This window comes from Anas platyrhynchos, chromosome 1 (genome assembly GCF_047663525.1).
Source record: "Anas platyrhynchos isolate ZD024472 breed Pekin duck chromosome 1, IASCAAS_PekinDuck_T2T, whole genome shotgun sequence".
In the NCBI taxonomy this organism is placed as follows: domain Eukaryota; kingdom Metazoa; phylum Chordata; class Aves; order Anseriformes; family Anatidae; genus Anas; species Anas platyrhynchos.
In genome coordinates this window covers 46484949-46510294 of record NC_092587.1, presented here as the reverse complement: position 1 = coordinate 46510294, position 25346 = coordinate 46484949, and the positions used below count along the sequence as shown (strand labels likewise).

At 36.8% G+C, this 25346-nt stretch overlaps 1 protein-coding gene across 4 annotated transcripts in view; it reads right to left on the bottom strand.

Moving 5' to 3' along the window:
- CDK17 (cyclin dependent kinase 17) overlaps positions 1 to 25346 on the bottom strand; it is a 94144-nt gene that overhangs the window by 39661 nt on the left and 29137 nt on the right. For 2 of the 4 annotated variants that reach the window (XM_027452337.3, XM_038184768.2), the window contains exons 2-4: positions 19466 to 19614; positions 14973 to 15011; positions 4877 to 5041 (exon numbers count right to left, since the gene is read on the bottom strand). In XM_027452337.3, the coding sequence (XP_027308138.1) occupies positions 4877 to 5041; positions 14973 to 15011; positions 19466 to 19583 (322 nt within the window). In that variant the 5' untranslated portion in view covers positions 19584 to 19614. The remainder of the gene's footprint in view (positions 1 to 4876; positions 5042 to 14972; positions 15012 to 19465; positions 19615 to 25346) is intronic. The other 2 variants (XM_038184841.2, XM_038184871.2) reach the window with 2 other exon arrangements.

Below are 25346 nucleotides of genomic sequence, written 5' to 3'. Positions count from 1 at the left end.
AAAGATGACCCTGGTACTGCCAGGCGACTGGCCTGCCAGTCTCACTTCAGTGCCTGGTATTATTTTGGGAGTTATTGAAAAACACTCGGAAGACATTGTAGTTATTGGTCACAGCCAACATGGGTTCATGAGGGGGAAATCCTGATTACTGAACATAATTTCCTTTTATGACAAGGTTACCCATCTAGTTAACCAAAGGAAGCCAGTTGCTGTGATCTTTTTGGATTTCAGCAAAACTTGAATGGCCCCAAAGCCTGCTCGAGTTTAAGAAGCATTTGGATAAAACTCTCACACAAATGGTTTAATATTTAGGCAGTCCTGTGTGAAGCCAGGAATTGGATTCAGTGATCCTTGTGGGTCCCATCCCACTCAGGATATTCTATGATTCTATAAATTCTTTAAAAACAATTCTTTTTAAAAGACTTTTCTGAGAGATGTTATCTGTTTTAGCAACTACAATTCTCAAGACTTTCCTTGTAAAATTAAGTGTAAGAGCTGCTAGCTGTTGCTACCCAATCTATCTATCCTTGTGTTAGTCTAAGTCCACTGGTGAGGCCCCAAAGCCAGCTTTCTTTAGAGAAGCTAGACAAGAGACAGTTATCTAGGCAACCTCACAAAGTAGGATTCATGAAACTAAAGAGGTATTGTATTCTAAGCCATGAAGCAATTGCATCATTAAAAGAGAGAGAGAGAGAGGGTGAGAGAGAGAGAGACTGACACTTTCATGAAAGTAATCGTGACTGATACTGTCATACTTGTTATCTTGGAACACATGCTGTTCAATTCACAAAAGCCTATTTATTACGAAATTGCTGTAAAAAATACACTTCAAAATGCAACATCCACAACTACAAAGAGTACCCTAGTTGACAAAGATAATTCTTCTACTAAAAAGAACACCTATGCAATAATACAAAACTAGGGAATATTTCAAGAACCAGTAACACATAATCATACAGTTGGAACAGATATTTTAGCTGTAAGGCCACTCTGCTCTTTACAAACCAGCAATGAGAAGACAAAGTGGGTCTGTCCCATTCAAGTCGAAAATGTAGTATTTCAAACTTAAACAAGATACGGTCAGTCTATCTTGAAAACTACAGTGATATGATTAATTTTGGTATGTCTTGATAAGCTACATACTCACAACGGACCTAAAGATTTTAAGCAAGATATTGTTGGTACCATCCAAATAAATCTATCATTAAACACATGCCTGAATTTCTGATAGGCTGATTACGCAACAGCTCCTATCTGTAAGAGTTTGCAAATGTTTTAATTATATTCTAAATAGGGATACTTTAAGCTTTTTAAAAATGTGTCCCCTTATTTTATTAAATTAAAAAGGTACTAGTAGAGCCTTATGTTCATTATTTTAATAGCGTAGGAACTGGAATGAGGCATTTTGATCATTTTATACTGCTGCATGATGATAATATTTAATTAAGCAATGATGAAAATCATGCAAATAATTCTTTAATTTCACCAAGCTTTTCTAAAGGCAAGTTCACCTGCACCAAAGCCAACCTGCATAGTCTTCAGAGGTTTTAATGGTTCAATAATTTATTGAATTGCTTTCACTGAATACCACAACCATTCTCTTATGAAGATGTTTATTTTAATGTAGTCTACATACCAAATTAAATACCCGGTATGGCTGTATAATAAAAAGGTCTAGATGACGGCAATATAGCAACAAAATTATGGAAGTACATTTAAAAGAAAAGGTTGTCCTCATTTCAGTTGAGAGGAGTGCACCACAAAAGAAGTTAGTGAAGGGAACCTTCAGTGTAACAGATGAAAACTCCTCCAAGTGAGCTAAAATAATACCCACTAATTAGTCAGTAGTGAGTCAGACTGCATGATCTTTCTATCTTATTTCCAATGATTATAAAATAAATAAATAAAAATCACAAGAATTGCACATTGGATTCCTTCAAGGAATTCTGTCCTAAAGCTTACTTTTCCATTAAGTGGCTAAATTTTATTACCAGTTTTACTAACAACTCAAACTGAGGAAAGCAATACTGAGAAATTGCCTTTGCTATTAACATGATCAAAATATAAAGCAGTATGGAAACATCGAATTGAAACAAAACATCTCCATAACTGTATCGACACAGCTAGCAAAAACATAGATAAGCTGCTGCTGCTAGTGAAGATCACCAGGATGGTTAGCCTGAGATCCATGCCAGCCAGAGCTGGCTTTAGGTATTCCAAACACCTCCTCAATGTTCCCAGTAACATAAATATGGAACAAGGACAGTTAAGTCAGCCCTGCATTCAGCCAGATCAACTCCAAAATCAGTTTATTAATTCTGGCTCCATAATAGATAGCAGCAGTTAAATGCTTCTGGAAGTGCAGCAATTTAGAAGCTATCCAGATATATGTGAGCTAAACAATTCAACATCTGTATCGGTGGCGTGGCTGTCACAGTTTGGCCTGAGAGTCTTCTACATTATTGAAAACCATCAAAATAACTGGAAACTAGATTTAAAAAAAAAAGAATTACAACATGTTCAAGACAGACTTCTTAGAGATAAGCCAAAATTTTCTATCTTTACAAAACATTTTACAATACTTAAACTAACAGAAATGTTTTTTCAGGCAGAAAATTCTAAAAATAATGTTTTATGATTTTACACATTACCACAACATCAGGAACTCATAGTCAGTGCTCAGAAAACAAATACCCCTTCCAGGTATCATGACCAATTGTTATAATTTCATTGAAAAGCAAATCAGCCTGAGGATGCACTTGTGGGCAGGTCTTGTTTGTTTGCTTTAACCAATTAACCATCCTCTTCCTGCCACCATTTCATGCTATTTCAAGGGTCTCTAATAGCAAGTTTCCACCACTGGACTAGAAGAAAAAATTGAAAGAAAATAGGATGAAGGTACCAAAGGAAAAAAAAAAAAAAGCTTCATGTAGTGTGGGATATTTGACTATTTCATTTCTGATGTCATTATCCCAATGGAAAAAAAAATCCAGCATCCTGCTGAGTAATAACCATTCCCATATGGTAGAAAGAGAGGGAGGAAAGATGCAAAGAAACAGTGGAGAGAACATAAGTAATTTTGCTTGTGCAGACAAATGCTACTATATAACATAGCTTAAATTTTCATCAGATGAGGAGGGGATAATAAAATAAGGAGCTTCCAAAGACTATTCCTTACAGAGAAAAAGGGAAAACAGATGATGAACAAGATGTAAAAAACTCAGACTCAGAGAACCCTAATAAAGAATGCACCATAGCATTGCAGAACAGGTATCGCTGCATTCAAAAGAAGCAGAGGTGTTTTAGCACACACTATTGAACACTACTTAATGAAATTACAAACTCTACAGGAATCTGTAGCTATTTAACATATGGTATTGTAACACTTCGTACAGACTAAAACTTTCAAATTGTGTCAGGTAAACACACGAAATTTGATCACCTGAAAAACAAATTACATTATTTTGTATGGCTTATGCGTTAGTATTTTTCAGGTTTAAAATACCACTGAGAAAATCAGAAAATCATTAAGAAGCAAAAAAAAATAATAATATATATATATATATATATATATATATATTTAAGCAAAGCTCATTTGAAGTTATAGTGGAAGCTTGATGAGTTATTGGCAAACACGCATTTAAAAATGCTTAGCATGTTTTAAAATGCAACATACAGGAATACAAAAGTATACATTTCTGCTGTTCCAGTACGTATTTTATATACAGATGATTTGGAAAATAACCCATAAAACACTAAGTAGTCCTAAGCAGAGGTATCTTTACATACATTTAAAAACAAACGAACAAAAAAACCATTTGTCTTCCTGTTAGATTATTGGCAATTGTTACTCAAGCAAAGCTTGTCTAGGAAAAAAATGGGGGAGGGTAGGAGGAGAGTAATATATAAAAACCTGAGTACCTGAGCGAAATCAGGAATTATCCTGTAGTCAAATCTATACGCACATAAAAAACTGTTTGGTTGCGTGTGTGATAACAGCTGCAAAACTCTATTCAAGAGGACAGAATGTTGTTTTTTTTTCCTTTTTCCTGGACTGAATGGTAACATAAACAGTAAAGCGGCAATGTTTTTAATGTGATAAGTGATATTACAGCAGAGGAGGATATAATTGGTTTGATGAGTATCTTCACTTGTAGCTTAATCTTGAGCAAGATCAGTTTAAATATCACACTTCGAAAGGAGGGCAAAAGACTGAAAAATTCATAAAATTCTAATTAAACCGGCTTGCTCTCATTTTCTAGTATCAATTAATTAAACATAATTTAAAATAACATAAAAGCAGGGTAAAACATTACCGGTGACTGGAGGCAGCAACATGACGAATTACTTGAAGCAGAAGACAAAACATATTTCTAACTCATTTGCCCAACAGAATTGCAAATATAGCTCAACACCACAACAAAAAGATAATTATAGTTGAGTGGTCTTATTTTATCACCGAAAAAAAGCAATTTTTCCCCTTGTATTACTGAGAAGTCTAAATAATACATCATGTATTTTTCAATTCCACACATAGGATGATTAACCTTTATTTTTCTCATACTCAGTTGTTGTAGTTCTCACCAATGCTTAACTGAGCCGGACATACAGGTTCCTTATAAGGCATTATGAGAGCATTTTGTAACTTGTCAAAAATTAATGGATGACTTCTGTGAGTTCTTATAATTGCTGTTCCTGAAAATCTTTAAGAGACATTCAGTACCTTAAAAAGAAGTTTCTCCAACAACCCCAGAAAAAAAAAATGTATTCCCAGAGATTTATTAAAGCATTACAGTAACTATATCTCTTGCTAAGAAACCATACAGATATTATTCTCATAGGAAAATGAGTTTAAACAAACAATATAGTATATTACCTAATCTGCTCCCATTTCTGGGCATTGCCATGAAAGAGCCGAGGCTGCCCCCTATGACGCTATGTGGTCTCCGTAAAGGGGGCTTCTTGAAAGATCCTGTGTATTGGTGGAGAAATGAGTGCATGCTGTGAGACGTTGGAGGCCTGCCATTCTTCACAATTGGTTCTACAATTCACAAGGATCAACATATTCATTCCCATAAGCAAGTAGGAGTGTCAGGAACATGCCAGAAGAAAAAAAAAAAAAAAAAAAGGAAAAAGAAAAAAGAAAAAAAACAGTTACTATACAGGAAATCACCATTCTGGTAAGATTCTCTTTTATAGTAACAGTAGACCACAACACTACAGCCATTTCTCTATTAGCAAGTTAACGCAAAGCACAGCTTTAAATATTCCCCAAATTTCATTTTATTAAATTCTGTCACTCTACTACTGATCAGAAAAACAGTTTGAATATACAGTCTAAAAATGCAAATTAGCACAGAAAATAGCTTTTAATATTATTTTTTTTTTCTTCTGAATTAATACTTTCTCTGATTGTTCAATGTTTTATCTTTGCCATAATTTAAATAAACCAGCTGTTAGATCAACTCACGCAATGAGCAAATTCAACAGCACGCCTTTAGAAATATTCATGCTCTCACAATTCTTGAGGGTCACTAGCAGTGAGGTCCTGCTACTGGAAGTCCTTAGAAGGAAACGTACCTGTCGGTACACACCGCAGCGGTCATGCCGTAATTAAGGTGATTTATTATTCTGATAACCTTTAAGTATTTAAAACAGTTATTTTGGCTTTCCATCGGATTACATCTCAAACGGGACTTAGACACATCAGCAGGATTGTAAGATTTGTTTCTATTATTATATAATTATTGATAAACGCTTTCTAAAAGAGGAGCAACATTAGGAATGTTAAAACCCGCTACACAGCTGCATACATCAATGAAGCGTTCGCGTCCCCCCAGCCAGGCTGACTGCACGCGTGCACTAGCTGCGCTTCTGGAAGCAGGCTCTCCAAAAGCAGGGAGGCTCTAACCACAACAAGAAGCAGAACAGAAGACAGCTTGCAGTGCTTGTCACAAAGCGGGACTGATCAGAGCCACTGATGAAGTCACTCATACAGGAGCTTAAAAAAGAAATACTGCCACTACAGAAAATGTGCACGGGGGAAAGGAAGCTACATACAAGCACTACCCCCATACGCTAGGGAAATGCCCAGAACCCAAGCATTGCAGATTAAATGTGCCAAAAGAACAGTTCAGTTTGTTTTTCCATCATCTGATTCTTGTTACCCTTACAGATACAGCTTGTTTGGTGTTGCCTGGAGGACAGAAAAGCCAGCACCCCTGCACTGAGCAACTGCAGGGTGAGTGCAGCTGAGCGGAGCCTTGCCAGGCGCTTTTGGAGCTGCTGCTCTGAGGGCATGGCACAGCTGGGATCTGCTCACAGCTTCCCTCTGTGCTGTGACAGGGAGCAATCTGGGATGCTGTTTCATCACCCTGACTCATACTCGCACATGCAGGGATCCCAAAACCTTGCTTTTCCTTCCAAAATAAGAATACAGCTAGGAAACCTCATTTCACAGAAAGCAGAATTTCAGCGAGAAAAGAAAACAACAAACACCTCGTAACCTAAGCAAAACAGGGACTTGAAGGGAGCTCCTTTTCTCCCGCAGAACTCCCACACATGTACAAAAACCCTGGATATATTAGGGACTGATAGTCTAAAACAAGAGGCAGAAGTACACAGACAGAAACACTCAAGGATAGGCCAGTGACTTTAAAAAGTAATTATGCAAGGATTTTTTGCATCTAACATGAATAATAGATAAAGACAAAAATCATTTTAACCCAGCAGCTGTAGGAAACAAAATAAAAAGCCAAAAAAAGGCTTCAGGCAGAAGGTAGAATTTGAAAGGACATGTCAGCACTGCTGTGATCCTACCCGCAGCTTTCCATTAGCATCCTTCATAAACACAGCTTCAGAGGGGGGTGAATAAGAGGAAGACTACACCAGGCATCCGTGTATACGTACGTGAAGAGAGATTGGTGCCTTCACCTCTAAAACTCTGTGCATCTCTGGCCTAAGTATTTATTTCTAATCATCTCTTTTTATTTGAGCCTCAGCTTCCTTGTTCTGTGCATTCAATACTACACCGATGCTAGGGCAGTAAGCAGTACATTTCTTCCTTGCCAATTTTTGAACAAAACCTAGCTACTAACACCATGACAGAAAACACATTGGTTCGGATATAGCACAACCTCTACATTCATTTTCTACATATTAAAAGTTGCCTTCTGCTTTCCAACTTTCTTACTAATCTTTAGTTGAATTTCGCCCAGCTTTTAGACCAAAAATCTAACCATGAATCTGTACACAATGCTGAACAAATGAATGCTAACTCTGAAAATGTAAACCACCGTTCAGTGCACGGTTTGTTTTGTGAAGACAGTCATCACTGGGTGTGACTACAGCGCTTGGTGGGTTCCAGTTTCTAGCTTGCCTAATTTTGAAATTATTACTTCATTTTATTACCTATATATGTAATAAGTAATATATGTATAATATGTAAAATTAAAAAATATATAAATATATAATTCTACATAATTTCTAAAATGCGTAATCCTACTTAATTTCAGTTGTTTCTAAAACAGATTTTCAAGAAAACCAACTCAAAGATATTTTTTCTGGGAAAATATGGGAAGCAAAACTCTCCTCCCTTTGACCAAGCCCTGATACACCAAAAACAGCAAGAGCCCCTCAAATTCTCCCAAGCTCTAGCAGTAAACCTTATAACCAAGTTCTCGGAAAATTTCTTTAGTATGGAAGTTTACTGCTAAAAAACATTCAAATGTTTTTCAGCTCAGACACTAGTGTCACTATCATTGGAGGCTAACTTAAACCTTGAGCAAACTGCTGAGACAGAGTAATGTGTAACAGAAAATACCTCTTATGTGGCAAGATTTAGTGCTTCTCACAAAAATGAAAATTCTGCATGAACCATATTCAGTTTCTCATTACAATGAGAAAAGTAAGATGCCAGCATACACCCCAAGAAGGGTCAGAAAGTACCAGAGGCATGACAAGGAAAAGGTAGGGCCATATGGCTTGAGGCAAAGCTGTTTACAAGTGAGACAGTATAACATCTTGGTCCTGTCAAATCGTACCCTACATCTAGACATTTGCATTTTCTGATGAGTCTAGTATAATTAACCACATTGGAGCGTACCCACACATGTGGACTACATTTGCATTCACATATGTATGAAGTTGACAGTTTCTGTTGTATGTTACATTTTTTGTCTTCCTGATCAAAAGTTCATCTCTAAAAACTGTGTAGCACATTAAAAAGGTCAGAACTTTTGAATACACCAAATGATTTAAGCAAAGATTAGGTTTTATGCTAGTAATGAACATAAAAGTGTGATGAACAGACATGATTATTTCAAAAATGTATTTTCCTTGTGGCACTGGTAGATTTGGATATATTTTACAGTTTAAAACAGAACAACTAAAATATCTTAACATATAAAAAAAAGTCTGGTCAATAAGGATAAACACAGATAGAATTAATGGCAAATGGCTAATTTATATAAAATTAAATATTAATGTTTAATATAAGATCTAATTATACAAAAATAACTTTTGTAATCAGAGGCAACTATTACCTTTCTGCACAGTCATACGTACTGTTCTAAATTATGGAACCCATTACAAAAGTTAGCAAAAATAATTTAGGTCATGTAGTAGGCCAGGCATAACTACCTGCAAACAATGAAATGAAGTTGCAAGCGCTCTCAAATTATTAGTATGCTTTTTACTAAGAGAACTATTAATGGTACTTGATTACAAGGTGTTTTTTTGTTTTTTTTTAATCCTAGTACATATTTTTTTTTAAAAAAAGGAAGGATCACATAGCATTCTCTTTTTATGATGGTATAATAAAGACTTATGATCTGAAAAAGTCTTTTTGTTATAGCCTATGCAGCTAAATTTGCATTGTGGTATGCTATAAACATTTAAAGTAATGGTCACATGAATTTTCATTTGTGTGCTGCCTCCTCCCTGAAAGCGACAGTAACATGTAAGAGTTGGAACAAATATTTAAAATGATCAAGCAAACTCTGCTGAAAGTGAATTTACAAGACTGTTTATTATTATGATTTGTGCATTTTAAACATATAAACACTTAAAAGCCACACTTTCAAAAACAGTATTTAACACTGTTCAACAGTCTCCAAGACCCCTAAGTCACCATTTCAATTCAGCCACTTTAAGAATTCATTTTTTGCAATATTAGTAATACTTTGAATCACTACATTTGAAGGATAGTGCAGCAGTTTTTATCGTGACATTATAGTGCAACTGATTTTTCTTGAATAAGATGAGCCAAAGCTATCTATAAAAGTTATATGCCTTTATTATATACATCTATGAATTGCCTCTTATAATTTTATCTCTGTGATTATAGGTTTGGTTTGTCTTCAAAAAAAAAAAATGTTTCACTATATAAAACTCACTAACATTCCTTAAGTTAGCATCACTGTACTTGGTAAATATAACTCAGAACCACCCAAAGGCTTAGCTGACACGATTTTTTTTAGAGAGGAGGAGGTGTTTCTGGTACTACAGTAGATATCTTCATGGTGCTATTGGTTTAATGTTCCGCTACAGCTAAAAAAAACAATGATCAGAAATTACAGGGGAGTAATCACCATGCGAACGGATGGGTCTATTGCATTTTGAGCATCATACACAGATCTTGTCTTCCTCTCTCAAACAGATGAAAACCATAAAGGGCTCTCAAAAGTACTACAAGGGTGACCGAAGACAAAAACGCTGCTGCAGAAAGAATGCCTACACAGCCTAGGCCTGTTCCACTTCAAAAAGCAGCAACTGCAGAAGACGTGACACAATCCACAGGCTTGTAAGGGGACACGGCTTGATCACCTCCTCCAGCCCAAGAGGCAGGGTCACTGTGAAAGCTCTCAGAGGCAGGGTAAGTACAACAGACGGAAGTGGTTCTTCACAACGCGCAGTCTGTGGAAACTCCTCACCACAGGATGTGACGAGCACCCAGAGCTTACAAGATGCAAGGGGAGACTGAACAAGCGACCTGCTTGGGGTTACTAAGCACAGGAACACGTTCAGGAAGTCTCTGAACCAGAAACTATTAGAGTACCCATGGGAAATGCTGTTACATTTTGGGCTCTAATCTTAGACTTTCCCTGAATTGTCACCAGCAGAGACAGGAGGAAAGCTATCCAGGACTGTGTCTGTCCTTACACTGCAAAACTCCTGCTGCAGGGGTGCAGCTGCAAGTGCTTTGTTCCCACTGTCAAACACTCATTCCTGCAAGGGCCTCAGTAATTGTTTTTCTCTAGCTCTTTTTCCTCAGTCCACTCTACAAGCTTTAATTCCAAACTGATAAAGCTTATAATATGAAAAGCAAGCTGAAAGAGAGGAGGTGGTTCTTTTTGAATCGTATTGGGTCAGTTAATATAGTATTTGCTTCATATTCTGGCTACAAAATCACTTCATCTTTGTCTCATCTTTCAAGGATTAACTACTAAATTCAGTTCAACTCCTAAATTTCTTAAGATGTACTAATTACTATAGTACATTAAGACTAATCATGCAAATCTTTCCTTTAAATGTAAAAAAAGGTTAATATTTTCCAAATGAAAATATTTAGACACATTATGCTAGTGTACAGAAAACTCATTTTTCTTCTCAGTGCCCTGAACCCTTTTTGAAATATGAACATACCCTTTTGTTGTAATTATTTACACATACACACACGTGCACCTTTTTTATAACGCCAGATGCATGCTACCTTGCTAGGTGTACATCTTGGCAAATCTCTCAGTTTACAGTTGGGCAACACATAGTGACTGTACACTACTGCACTACTTGATTTTCAAGTTTGGTGTATGCTGAGCTGTTTTATGTTATTTGGATCATTTTCTTGTATTTCTTGCATCCTATCACTCAAACTTCTGTTATTATTGGCACAATACAAAATTACTACAACAGCACTATTGAAAGAAAATAGTCTTCAAAATACAGGCAGCCTGGCTTACTGATGTTTTAAGAGTTGCTAAACTACATTGCTGATCTGTTTTATAAAACACACTTGTATTTTAAGAAAATACAGTGCCCAGTAAGGTACTGTCTTGCTGTGTTTGAAATAATGCCAACACCACTGCTAACAAACATGTAAGAAACAGAAAACTCAAATAAAATGCTGAAATCTTTCAATTATAAAGTGACAGAAATTTATGGTTAAGCATAAATGAAAACAATTTTTTATGTCATAAATAGGAGCACTGCCAGTATGGAGCAGAACAATAGTCAATATAACAAAGAAGCTTGTCCGCTGAATTAATTAAGAACAACTATTTTACGAGGTTATAAAGATGCCTCATCTTCTTCCTTTAACTGTAATTTAAAGTAACCACAAACGCTGGCCTGAAATTATTCCCAAGTTCAGCATTTTTCAATATATCCCCAATGTTTCTTCTTATCCATCTGTCTTAAAGGGCCACACCACTTCTTTTGTTCCGGTGCTGAATTTACTTAACTGGATTTACTTAATCTGAGATCCAGAGAGACTGCAAATTGCTTGGCATTTCTATGCAAGGTCTCAGCTACTGACATACTGTCACATGTCAGTCAGTCGGTGGATTAAGGAAAGAAAGTGTTTTCATTAGGAATGTAAATGCGTTTTAAAACACATTTTATGAATATCTAATACCAGATATTCAACTAACTCTTTTTATTTTTTTCAGGCCCCATGAGTATCTCTATTATGTGACAGAAAGACCAAGCTGGCTTTTAGATTTCACTGTCTGAATTGTGGAATGATATTTGCTTCAGCTAGCTTTAATAAAGAATCAAAATCACCTGTCATACGTGATGACATTTTCCCCTTAAATCAGGCATTGCTGATAGAGCTGAGTAAGTCTGCAAGAAAATGCATTATTCAGTAACCTCCATTCTGGAGATGGGAAACATACTAATGCATAAATATATTTTTGAATTTCATATAAATAATGTACACAACAGGAGTTTTGTCTAATCAAAATAAGACAGATGTTGGAGACCTAGACTCGGGCACCTATGACCTCAGAAATAGGAGTGAACCCAGGCATGCTCTATGTTTTAAGTAAACGTGTAACAGCAAGCCTGACAATTCACAGCTGCTACCAGAAAGACTGTCCTAGGTCCTCCCCTGGCAAAAAGAAGGGTAATTTTGATTTAGGTTTCTGAACTAGGCCATCACAGGACACGCAGAGTGCTAAGTGCAGACACGAGGGAGGAGGCACAACTTCACTCATCACTTTTAGCTGCAGCTTGACTTTGGATTGGCTCAACTATGGTGAAATCTCATTAAATGCCCTGAGAATAAGCCACTGCTTTTTTGTAGGACAGAACTCTATGCAGTTTCTTTTCTATCTACCTTGACCTCACCCTTACTTCAGAAAACTTTCAGTGTGCTTTTTTTTTTCTTCTTTCTCCATTTTGATAGAGAACAGGGAAATGTTAAAACTCTATGCAAATGAAACTAAATTTTCATTCTCTAGACAGCTTTGCATGAACCTTGCAATCATGATAACCTTTCAAAAATATTTATATCAACTGCTTCAAAGTTGTAAGTGCTACTGTTGTATAGCTCAATCATATTTTAACATTATCTGGTACATATTCATTTAACTAACCTGAGTGAATGCTGTATTAATGACCACTCAGTTATTACATGTCTGTTGGCAATAGACTGACGTTTTTTGGACTTGCAATACAAAATATTTTGAATAAACTGCTTTCCCGAAAAAGCTCTTGTCAAGAAGCCCCTTCTTCCTTCAGAAGTCCTAGAATGTAAGTATGTGAATTTCTGACATTGTAGAGCTGATATCCTGCACTATACAATATTTAATTACACTGCTGGAAGCCTGTCAGACCCAATCAGTAAAATTAGTTGATTGCAGATGATGGCTCCCATGGAAGAAATATTTGAATAACCCAAAGCAGCTAGATATGCTGTTACCTGTACTCTCATGGAGCTGCATAAAGAGCACTGCATAAATTACTGTATATTTATACATTATTTTATGAGATTGTTTCCATGGACTCTGTTATGTGATACCCAGGAAAACATTAAACAGGAATATGCCCAGGAAAACATAAAACATTATTATGTGATGCCCAGGAAAACATTAAACAGCTCTAAAAATAGAGCAGCTATTCAAAACCAATGTATTTATTCATTAAATAATATGATGAAAGCTTCAAACTTGACTATTACAACATTACAAACTAAGCAGAACCTTTGAAGGATTCCTCCTGTTGCTTAAAATTAATCTATTTGAGTAGAGCAGTGATATCTAGAGCATGTCTTCTTCACTTGGAAGATGTGGCAGAAAATATTGGTAAAATAGTAGGAAAAAAAATGCTGACAGAAAACTAAAGAAACACAACCTTCAGGTTTCTCCCAGAAATAAAAGTGAAGTATCTCAGCAACTACAATGGCACTGTAATGATCCTGTAATTTTATTTATTATTTTTTTTAAGGGTGGGTTGGATGACAAGCTTTTCCATGGATTCTGTATAAGCTATAAAATAAGAGATGATAACAAGGCAAAAATGAGATCAAGACATCTAAAATACACTACAAAAAGCCTTTCAAAGTTGAATTCATATACATGTATGATGAGCTTTTGGCTTCTGTCTAGGTATCGAGATGAAGAAGATCACAAAAAAATGAAAAATATTCAAAGCTGAAAGTCTCCCTTTGAGATTTATATATTTCATACTGCTGACAATTCTCAAAACTGTAGTTCTGGCCATCAGAACGCTTACTTGAACACAAGTTCGATAGTTCTACATCTTCTATCATGCATGACATACCACCAGTACTTATTTTCCCTCTAAAACGCCTACTTCCAGAAGACATTACACTACACAAAATCCTTCACAGCACTGTTACATGTACAATTTAAATCAACACATGTCAGCATTACAGCCAAGTATCCCTTGCCTCCCTCCTTGCCTTCCCACACACAACTACCCTGTAGCTCCCAACACAAATATCTGTGAGGCTACATTGCCAATCAAATCAGGAAAGAGAGGACCTATTTCCTTTCTGCCCTACTTTCAGAAAAAAACAAACAATAACAAAAACAGCCAACATTTATTTGGCTTTTCTGTACTTCACAAGTATATCTGAATGCCACTTGAGAACAAATTTCTACATCTTCATCAGTGAGCCTAAGCTAGCAGAAATCTGTTGTACATGTATACACAGAGTCCACCTCTGCAGCTACGCGCCACGTTCTCCTGCCAAACCTGTGCTCTGCTTCTGAAGGAACAGATTAAGGAGTGGACAAAAACTCCTCAAGACTACAGGTCTCTGAAGCATGCTTTCAGGCCCTGAATTTTCATGCTCATTTCACTTCATAAGCACTTCCACACACGAACAGAGCCTCCAGGTTTTGTGGGAAGGAGCAAATTAAAACAGAAGGGAAGAAAGAACACTATGTTGTGCAGGATACGTGGGATGGAAACAACGTACTGAACAGTAATAACAAAAATTGATGTATGCCACAGCACAGAAGGTACATACAGACTATAATAAAACCATTGTCAGGATGGTGTAAGGAAGAGTACAAGGTTCAGTGTTTAGCTGTGACAACTGCCAGTTATTTGTGGTAATCTGTAGTTCTGGAATGAGCTCTATCACTTCTGGGGACTTTTTTTTTTTTTCCTCCCCAGCATTTGTATATTGATACTTTCCACCAGTATCAAGAAAGACATTGTACTGATTTATTACTTGTAAGTATTTCTGTGCTCATATTTTCAATCCAAGAACATTGTCTTGAAAATATGTTGCAATTCACTGTTTTCCTTACATACTCAAGGAATCACACACAGCAGATGGGACTTTCTCAGCTGTACTGAAGATGATATGAAATGACTACAACTACGTAAAAATTTGGCTGTTCTAAGACAGCACTGCAACGTGTCAATTTTACAAATGTTTATTCTTCTTACCAGAGTAGTAACTAGTCATTAAGGCCTTTAACCTAAAAAACACTTACGCACTTTACTGTAGCTGATCCTTCCATTATTACTCACACCTGTAAAATTACAAAAAAATTATGCAAGTGTTTGTGAGAGTAGATCCCATGATCATACGACTGAGCTACAACAGACTAAGTGGAGATAAATATTATTCTATGATTCTGTGAAGTTCATGAAGTCAATTCCATCAGAACCTCACTTGTTTTGTTTTATTAAGTATGTATACATACATAAATATATATAACGAAAAAAAAGGCATTATATAATGGCTTTCCAACCAAATTGTTACTTATATATTAACGCAAGAGCTATGGATGTATTTATGAACATATCTTGTAATTAATCTTAAAAGCATGCTTGGAGCTTATGGTAATGTATTTAATAATATTAGACAATACAGCCCGATTTTTCACTTTCATTAGAGAGCATATTCATATGTGTTTAAAGCATTTGCATAAATTTTACAGTTAATTGGGTTTTAAATATGCATGATTTGGATGTTACTTCTAGCCAAATTTCATTACTATGTCATTGGCAAGGAAAAATTTCAGGAGCAAATTTAGTTGTCAAGTGCTACAAATTACCATTTAGTATTTTTAATATTAATCTGAATACATATATTAACGTAGAACCTAAAATTAAAGAAACAAGCCAGCAAAATGTTATTGTGCTTGAATCAAGACAATTAAAAAACAAACAGCAAATCCAACTAGTTAGTTTTGTATGTTAAAACATCAGAGACCATGACAAAGCTGCTGTTTTCAGATGAAAAAATACCCCAAAGTACCCTTTGTACAGCCCACAGTTCATAAGGCTTCAGATGTGTATTAGGCATTTCATCAGTCCCTCTACTTTTACGGTTTATGCATCTGATTATGTGATGCTTTCACACCCAAAAGCCAATTATGATGAATGTAATTTGTAAGGCAGATTTAATCATACATAGGTTTCTGGTCACAAAGTAATTTGATGGTGTTCCAGAAAGAATACTGTTGATTATTCCACATTCAGTGCAATAGCTCTGTGCTACGGCATTGCTATTGCACCGAACAATATGGGTTGATCCCTGCTAATCCCATTTTGCTGCTGATGGGTAAGTGCTGCATGCTGAGACTGTACTGACATAACATGATGAAGGAGGCTGTGTGTGAAATGAGACTGCATACAAAAGGTCAGCTGATTCAGTGGTATCAATGCATTGCGAAAAAATCAGAAGTTACGCATCTATTTTTACATCTGTGAACTACAAATGGGACAATTTGTTCTACATTAGGAGTAATGTTCTCTAAAACCAATCTTCAAACAACCCACTCAAATGTTAGAGCTAATGACAAGGTAGGTCTATGGATGAGAGCAGCAGCTACTTGGAATCAGAGGCGATTGTTCTGGGAGAGGAAAAGTTTGAGAGGGTGCTGAGCAAGACTGGCTACTCCAGAAGGGCAACTGTGACAAAGGGTCCCTGGTATTATGTGCATGTGATCTACATCTGGAATCACAGTGCTGAACCGTAACTTTCAAATATAGATGTTACAGGACACACATGAAAAATCAGAGATGAGTATGGATCCTAGGTCAGCACAGAAGTGGATTTCTATGAATGTAGTCTCTAAGGTGCAGCTGAACACACTTTTCAGGAAGAAAAAAAGCTGGCTTGTATAAAAAATATCTTTCAGTGAACACGGCCATCAGAATGGAATGACAGAAGACAAGACAGGTTAATCTCTAGGAAGAAAAAAATAAAAACAAAACAAAACTCACAACAGCAGAAGAAAATTCTGTTGTAAATGCCTCTGGTATTTAGGTTCTACCCTTGCCTTTGGCATGGGAAAGAGAGTTGGCTAAACTACATATGAAGAACCACTTTCTGAAGACTGTCTGTACCCTGGACTTCGATTCTCTGTAGATGAAGATATTGGCTTGCTTTTACTTACTACAGTGTGCTTTCTAAGTTCAAGAACTAACCCAAAGTCTGCAAAATGGTCACATTTGTGTTTCTCTATTCCATGGGGTAGAAGTGCCGTTTCTTCCTCTTAAAAGCAAAACTAGGGGAGAAGGTTGCTCCTGTCTTCTCAGATCAGCATTACCGCAGTAAAGAAACGCACTTCTGAGATCTTAACGTAGCTATCTTTTCCAACCCTAATGACTCTATCAACTCATAAGCCGCTCTTTAAGAGACTACTTCTTCTCATGTATCCCCATTTGATATTTAGAGCTAGTACAGGCTTCTTTGCACTCCAATTGCAAATATAAAGACACCGAGGCAAGCCCTTCTCATTTAAGCATTCCTCTATAAGTAATTTTTATGTCCATTGAAGGACCATTTTCCAAGGCGTGTTCACTACCTAACCCTAACTTATCTTTCACCAGAAGAGGGAACTCATTTCCTGTCTTTTTTTCAGCAATTGTTGCCGAAATCTTGTCTCCTGTGATCCATCTGAAAACTACTCCTTCCAACATATCTTAAGTAGTGAGAAAGTTAAGAGTTTCCTTTAGAAAAGCAGGACTAGCTGGTGTAGCAAGCATTTTTCCAACCTTACTTTCTAAGAGTTCTTGAAGGAAAAAAAAAGCAAGGTACTATCTTGTTCATCTCTGTAAGATCAAAGTTAAAACTGATACTAATACAAGCACTGTAAAAGTATCAGAAAAGGGAAGCAAATGGCAGTAAAACTTTTTTAAATGACAGAAATGAATTAAAGATTACATGTAGCAACAGTACAATCTGTGTTTACTATCCTTCCTCTTTGAAAAAGATCTACAACACTTTAATGTATCCAAAGGTATTCTATTATGGCATTGAAAACATCTTGCAGTTCTAAACACAGTATGTATCATACCACAAAATATTGGCATATAAGTTTCCTTTTGGCCAGTGAGATAATGTGGAAAGCAAAGTAAAATGAGTATTGGAAGATAAATAATTAATTTGTAACTAGAAACATTTTAAATATCTTCAGAGAAGTTAGGTCTGTCAAAGTTGGTTGAGAAACATGCAGAAGACATCTAAATATTGCTGCTTGAGATAATTCTCATATATTATAAACCATAAATAGAGTTATACATGGTTTAGGATAGCATGAGCTCACATTTCAGAAACTCATTATTGTGTTCTTTCTACCTTGAGCTACAACACAGAATGTGATCCAGTTTAAATCAAAGCCTTTTTATTCTTCCTGGATGCAGTTTTCAACTGAATCATTTCAGTAACCCAGTTCACTACATTCACTGATGCTGGTGACAATTTTTGATGCTTATTTCCCAGCACAGAAGTAATATTCTTAGCACTTATTCACATAATGGAATCAATCTATCAGAAGTATATAGAGGTCTGAAGAAAATATGAGTCAGTAACAAAGGCTAATGCAAGCAAAACCAAGTTGGACAACTGCTCAGAACATCTCAAAGTATTTTATTCATACTAGTGCAAAAATACTACAATTATTGTTTTGGAGTAGATCTGTTGTATAAATTCATAAAGCTCTAACAGACATCATTTTCCAAGCCATGAGGCACAGCCCATGATGAAGACAATAGCGATGAACAAGCCAGGGATTAAAGATAAAAATGAAAAACACTAATAGTTTTGTTTTGTCAAAGGTAAAGTCAGTTTGGTATGCAACAGATTTTGGATGGGGTTTAAAAGTCTGCAGGGCAAATTCCATTGCCTCTACTTCTGTTTAAATTTCCCAGTCCTGCCTGAATATTCCCATTGAATATTCAGAAACACTTATTGGTGTGAGGAGAAAAAAATTCAGATCACTTGATACCTGAGAAAATCTTAGATGTCAGCAGAACAAGAAGTAATACTAATCAGCACAGAAGATGAAATATGACTTCAATGCTGCAGCCAAGGAAACAGAACAAAGAAACACAGTCTCTTCTAGTTGCTATTACTGCAACTTGGATTCAGATGCAGTATTATCATTCCCATGGATATTACAGCAGCCAGTACGCTTATGGAATCAGTGAAAGAACTGAATAAGAATACACAAACAAGATAGGTGTCCTGGATGTTTCTAAATGCATTCATATTGTTGAAGAGAAGTTCTATTCAAAGACATGAAGAGGCGACAGTTTTCAGACTAGTGCACTACATCACCAATGATAATGTAAACAGTTTTATTCAAAATACTTAAACAATTATTATCAATATATTACTGAATAACGATTTTGGGAAATAAACTGAATTTGAAGCCATATGAAGTTGATGTAAAACCCTTTAAAGTCATACAATAAGGTGTTTATTGAAAGAGCATTACGATCCTTGCTGCTCACTACATTAAAATAGCAAATTAGGAAGCTTTGGATAAAGAGCTGTATAACAGTTTCATATTAAAGTAAACCAATAAATGACAACATATCAGACTGTTAAAAGAACCAGGCTAGACAAATGTGAGTTAAATTAAAAGCTTGATAAGGAATTCCATGCAGCTATGAAAAATGAAAAAACCCAGCACCATTCACTCAAGCAGGACCTGATCAAATTGGTATTTGAATGAAAAGATATGCTTACCATTATCTTTGCTGCTGTTCTCTTCAATTGTCATTTGTTCTGCTAGCTCAGACAACGACTCATCAATGGTCTGGCTTCCACGCAAGGTTAAGGAAAGTCTCCTCTTAAACTTTTTCATTCTATCAATATTAAGTCTGGCTTAAGGAAGCCTGAAAAGAGAGATTAAAAAACAAGAAGTGAAAAAAAATATTAGTTAATCAGTAAACCAATTAACTAACATAAAAACGGAGGAAGACTTCAAGAAATTAAAGTCAATATGCAAGTTATCCATAAAACATGAATATCCTTAGACAAAGTTAGCTCTACTGGACTGGAGAAGAATGTCTAGAGACGTGCCCATACACTTTTGCAATTTTGGTTAACTGTTAGAGAAAGCAAAAATCTTTGCTTAAGAAAAAAACCTATCAGCTAATTTGATCGCTATTTAATTTCACAATCCAATAATAAAAATTAGCAGTCATTGGAAGACTTGACAAGCGCACACTACAGCCTTCTTTACTGCACTTCCCCTGCAGTCCCTGTCACCAAACCTTCCGAGAACAATGATGCTGAATCTTCACCCCCTTTCAGTCCATCTGCTTAAGGATGACAGGTTACTGACCTGCTCTGTGTCTCGCCCTTTTCACAAGAGGAGGAAGTGGACAACACTAAAAGCCTTAAACACAAATGCAATTCTCTAACCCAATCCTACCTAGGCAGATGACAGCCAGGGCCTGACAATAACAGCTAGAATGGATGCTCCTCTCCAGTCTGGCAATAAGACTAAACTGGGAACAAAACAGAGGCACCTTCTCTGTGCAAAACTGTAGGCAAACAAAGAAGCAATAATAACAAAGGTATAGGTAGATAAGCATGTTGCCACAGGTCTAAGCTGGTAAGTGAACTTTGTCATGTAAGGGCAAACACATGGTGCACCGTAGTAAGCACACTTCTGTCTTTCATTTCCCCCTATGGATAATTCACCCTAAGTGTTATTTCACAGGAACTTGTTTGTCTGCTCATAGCCTCAAATACACACATACAGGCAGTGTCAAACACAAGCACAGCATACTTTCATTTCTGAGCTGCTCTTATCTTTTCTCCTGCTTCCATCAGCCTCTTCACACTCCGAAATGCATAATTCGCATACAAAATTAGAAAATCAAGTTTTCCCTGATGTCCTCCTCCAGAGAAATGCAAAAAGTAGTACTTTAAATATCTACACTGAACAACAAATTCTGAATATGATTACTTTCATATTGACAACATCCCTCTAAGCAAAGACTTCGCAACTGCGTAGCTTACTCTTTGTTTAGATATTAGATAATAAAAAGGAGAACAAACTGGTGGAAGAAACTGAAAGTGGTTGTTGAAGGTAGGAGAATGCCTATGCACCCTAAAACATCACAAGTCTACACTGCACGCTACAGTAAGTAACACAGGGATGGATAAGAGATGACCTTTGGGATTTGAGCCCAACAGCCTGAGATGAACAACACAAACACTGACAAAGAAGGAATGGTGTCCAAGGGGAGAGAGGTGGATTACACAACAAGGTTAACACCTTAGACAGCCACAGCTACTACACTAGTAGGCAGAAAGAGGCATTGTGTACAGACACGTAGAAGAAAAATAACCTTCTGGAGATGCTGTTAGGCCAGCAGTTTCCAAACTGCACTCTTCTTTTAATGCATTTCTGTACATGCAATAAAGCCACACCTTAGCATGAATAATTTCTATCTCCTCTCACTCAAAAGCAGGATATTCTTATTGTTAAGAAACTGAACTCAGAGCATGTTCCAAGCGAACTTTTCCTGTTCAGGACCTGCTCTAAAGAAGTTATTTGAGACTGTTGTGTTTCTGTGTTTAACTTTTTCAAAATGCTAGCCTATGTTTCTTCTTAAAAATTGAGTCTTTAAAAATATATATCAGGGCACATTCTTCATTTGTGGTTTTACTTGGTTCTCCTACAGTGTTTTTGAAGCCTGCATCTCCCTACATGTATTACTCTCAAAAAGGATACATGGAATTTTTAGCTATGTAATGCCCTAAAGCTAACTGAAAGCACAACAATTTCTTTCCAATTTTCCACTTGGGCAGTAACTGAAAAAACAGATGCCTTTATATGGAAACAGGCTGTTCCTGGCTTTTAATCTTGCAAATATTTAAGCCTACACAATTTTCTAATCAAAAAGAAGATCTACTGCTGAACAACATTACATACAAATGAACAGACACAAATTAGAAAATCCAAGAGATTCTAAATCTCAAGATAATATAAAAGTACATATTTTGTTAACTATACTTACAAAATTCCTCCTGTTACAGAAGGGCTCATGGAGTGCTGAAGCACCAATTATACCAAGATTCTTATCAAGTTCAGGACTTGACTTTGAAAGATGCAGTAAGACTGACGATTTTCCTCTAATATTTTAGTAATTGTGAGATGAACGTGCACAGTTATTTTTGTTTTGGAGCTTTAGAACAGAGCCCAGAACAGAGCCACCAGCAGAAAACAGATGAAGATAAGGTGGTAAGTGTAGGTCTCTCCTTTACTAAGAGTCCAGAGGTGGACCACAAGGATGATCAGAGGGCTGGAGCACCTCTCCTGTGGGGACAGGCTGAGGGAGTTGGGGTTGTTCCGCCTGGAGAAGAGAAGGCTTCGGGAAGACCTGACAGTGGCCTGCCAGTGTCTAAAGGTGGCCTACAGGAGAGCTGGGGAGGGGCTCTGTGTCAGGGAGTGTAGTGATGGGACAAGGAATAATGACTTTAGACTAAAAGTGGGTAGGTTTAGATTAGACATTGGGAGGAAATTCATTACTATGAGGGTGGTGATGCCCTGGCACAGGCTGCCCAGAGAAGCTGTGGATAACCCATCCCTGGAGATGCTCAAGACCAAGCTGGATGGGGCCTTGGGCTACCTGGTCTGGTGGGAGGTGTCCCTGCACATGGCTGGGGGTTGGAACTGTGTGATCCTTAAGGTCGCTTCTAACCCAAACCACTGATTGTATGACTTGACTGTTCTGTTTTGTAGATTTATCTACTCTGAATTTCCAAATTGCATCCAAAACAAATATTTGAGAGGTCATAGCAGATAGATGCATAAACTTGAATGCCACTAATGGAAATTCTAGTCTTCTGCAGACAGAATGAGGACAGGCAATCTGATACAGTACTATCTTTTACAACCCAGAAAAGCTAGCAGAGACATTTGTTCAATCCTTAAATTGATATGAAATAAAGGAAGAAGCAATGTATTAAAGCAACTACTCCTTACAAATGACTTCCAGTCTAACCCTGAACTCCCAGCTTTCATCGTTAGAAGCACCACTATTAAATCCTTCCAAACTGTACTAAAATTTACCTTTCATACACATTTTTCCTCCTCAGAACCAGCAACAAAGTTTTCAATGCTCACTGTCATTAGCTCAGTTTGCTTCAACAGCCTCAAACTCCCACCTCCCTCTCAATGTCATTTAAATGTATTCTCTACAGTGCATTTCTAAAAACAAACTCCCCAGTTTTTAAATCATCTAGGTAAAATCAGATTTAAACACGTGGGTTCTGGCTCCCTTTGTCTGTATCAGGCCCATCCTTCCCACAACGCCTGTACTACAGCACTTTTCGTTTGGCCAAACCAGATGTCCACAGCACCCTAGATATATAGCAGAAACATACTGAAGTATTTACATTCTATATTAATATCTAGATTCCACACTCATCAAAAATCAGAGGCCTTATGATGCTGATAGCTAAAATCCTGTCCCCCCAACTCCCAGCCCCCGATACGCTCAAGTGAAAAAAAGGAATGCAGGTCTTTATATGCAGTTAGCATATGCTATGTGCTTAATCCTTGTAAGCTTAAACAAATTCAGCTGAAATTTTCAGAAGCAATGAAAATATTTAACAGCTTACATTTTAGCTGGTTTATTTCAGGAGGGTCAAAGACACTGATGGCTCACCAAGATCTGGCTGATTCAAAGCCCTTTGAAGTCAGTGGGAACCCGTCCTTGAACTTCAATAAGCTTTGGATCAGACTAAGTGCTGACTCTTCTGTTTCCAGATGTTAAATTGCATTAAGATGCATCTACATAGAGATTAAGCATTTTAAAATTTACTTTTCCACTTAGGCACACAATGAAGTTGCTACTTGGCTGTTTTTACAAGCTGCTTTACAAGCGGGTGAGGTGCTTCCCAAACATCTAAAGGCAGTTAGAAAAACACATTATCTGAAGACAACAGCTGAAGTGGGGGGAGAGGACAAGTCCAGAAACCTTCAGTACCAGCAGCCTATAGCATCAGCATGGACATGGGACGAGCCTCAAAGAATTGCTACGGGACTAAAGCCACCAGCAGGGGCTTTAAAAGAAAGCAGACAGCAGCATGGCCAGTCCGAAGTAGCTCACCCAGTAGCTCAACATCAGCTCTTGGGATCGAAGGAGGCAAACACATACAAGGGGCACCAGCCCGATTTTGTGAAATGTACAACCTAGTACATTTCCACTGAAGTGGGCCAAACTGGGTGAAGATGGTTTTTAAAAAGTGAAAAAAGGTACAAGTATGGCAATTTGGTAGAGATCTGAAGATTCCACTGAGACTTACATTTTTTAGAAACTAAGACGGAAAAATCAAGTATGCTGTTACTGACTGAAAAATAAAAACTGTCTGCACTACCAGGAACAAGAACAGCAAGAACCGTAGCACTCTCTCACGCAGTCCTTGGTATTGCAGTTCTTAGTGATTCTCAAAATCCCTGGCATCATCCACCCGTGTCTTTCAAAGCTGAGCAGTTGATCATTCAACTCTCCACCAGCGTTTTAATTACACCAATTGCATGTCTGTTATTTTCAAGCACATAATAAACTATGTGTCACTCATTTTTTTGGCTGCATTAATAACTTCAGATGCATATCATTCAAGAATAAGTATTTCTGAAGGTGATAATCCAAGCTTGTGTCAGAAAGAGAAGTCTGAAAAACTCTGAGCAATGAAAACAACATTAATTAAAAACAGAAACAGGAAACACCTGTCAAGGATATTGTCCCCTTAATTTAAAGAAGAAAAACAGCTTTCTGTAGTTTGCTTTTATTAAACTGTTCTCAATCTACCTGAGTTTGGAAAAGGAAAAGAAAAAAGCTACTGATGACACCAACATCTTGCACATCAAATACAGAACAAAATTAATCACACTGTGAAATACACGGCTAATTCATCTAGGATCATAAACCAACAGTTTGAGTACTTGTAAAATTCACATCTAATAAAGATGCACTTCTTTACAATCACAATTCCATTCTAAAAGAATAGATTATACAAGTGGCATCTTACTCATTGCATCTGTTCCAACTTGCATTTGTTCACATCAGGCCAAAAAAAATAATTCTACTGTGTTTTTCCATGCTCAGCCTTTAGAAACAACGTGACTAGCCAACTAGACTCTCTTCTGCTTAGGAACAGAACCACTTCAAAAGTTATCTTTTATGCTGAATTTGGTCAAAGAACTGACATCGCACAGATAGAAGCAACATCTAACAAATAAGACCCTTGTTACTGATTAAAAAAAAAAAAAGCATGAAGTCAAATATCAGTGCCTAGTTTGACCTCCCAGCAACAGAAAAAAAAAAAAGGCAAAAGGACCCTCACAGCCTCCTTTTTATGAATAAGACAATATTCAATATGGAATTAATCTTCTATGGTAAGGCTCCTTTTTATGTATTTATAGATCGCAACCAATTAATTACTGAGAACTGGAAGCACAAACGTGTTCATAAAGCTTAACTTCTTATCACAGGCTTGTTTTCCTACCTAATGTAGGCAAAGAGACTCCTCCCAATGTGAATTAGAGTATCTATATTCAGCTCCTGATCTAGACCATCAACTGGAAGAACTTTTGCATACAGAG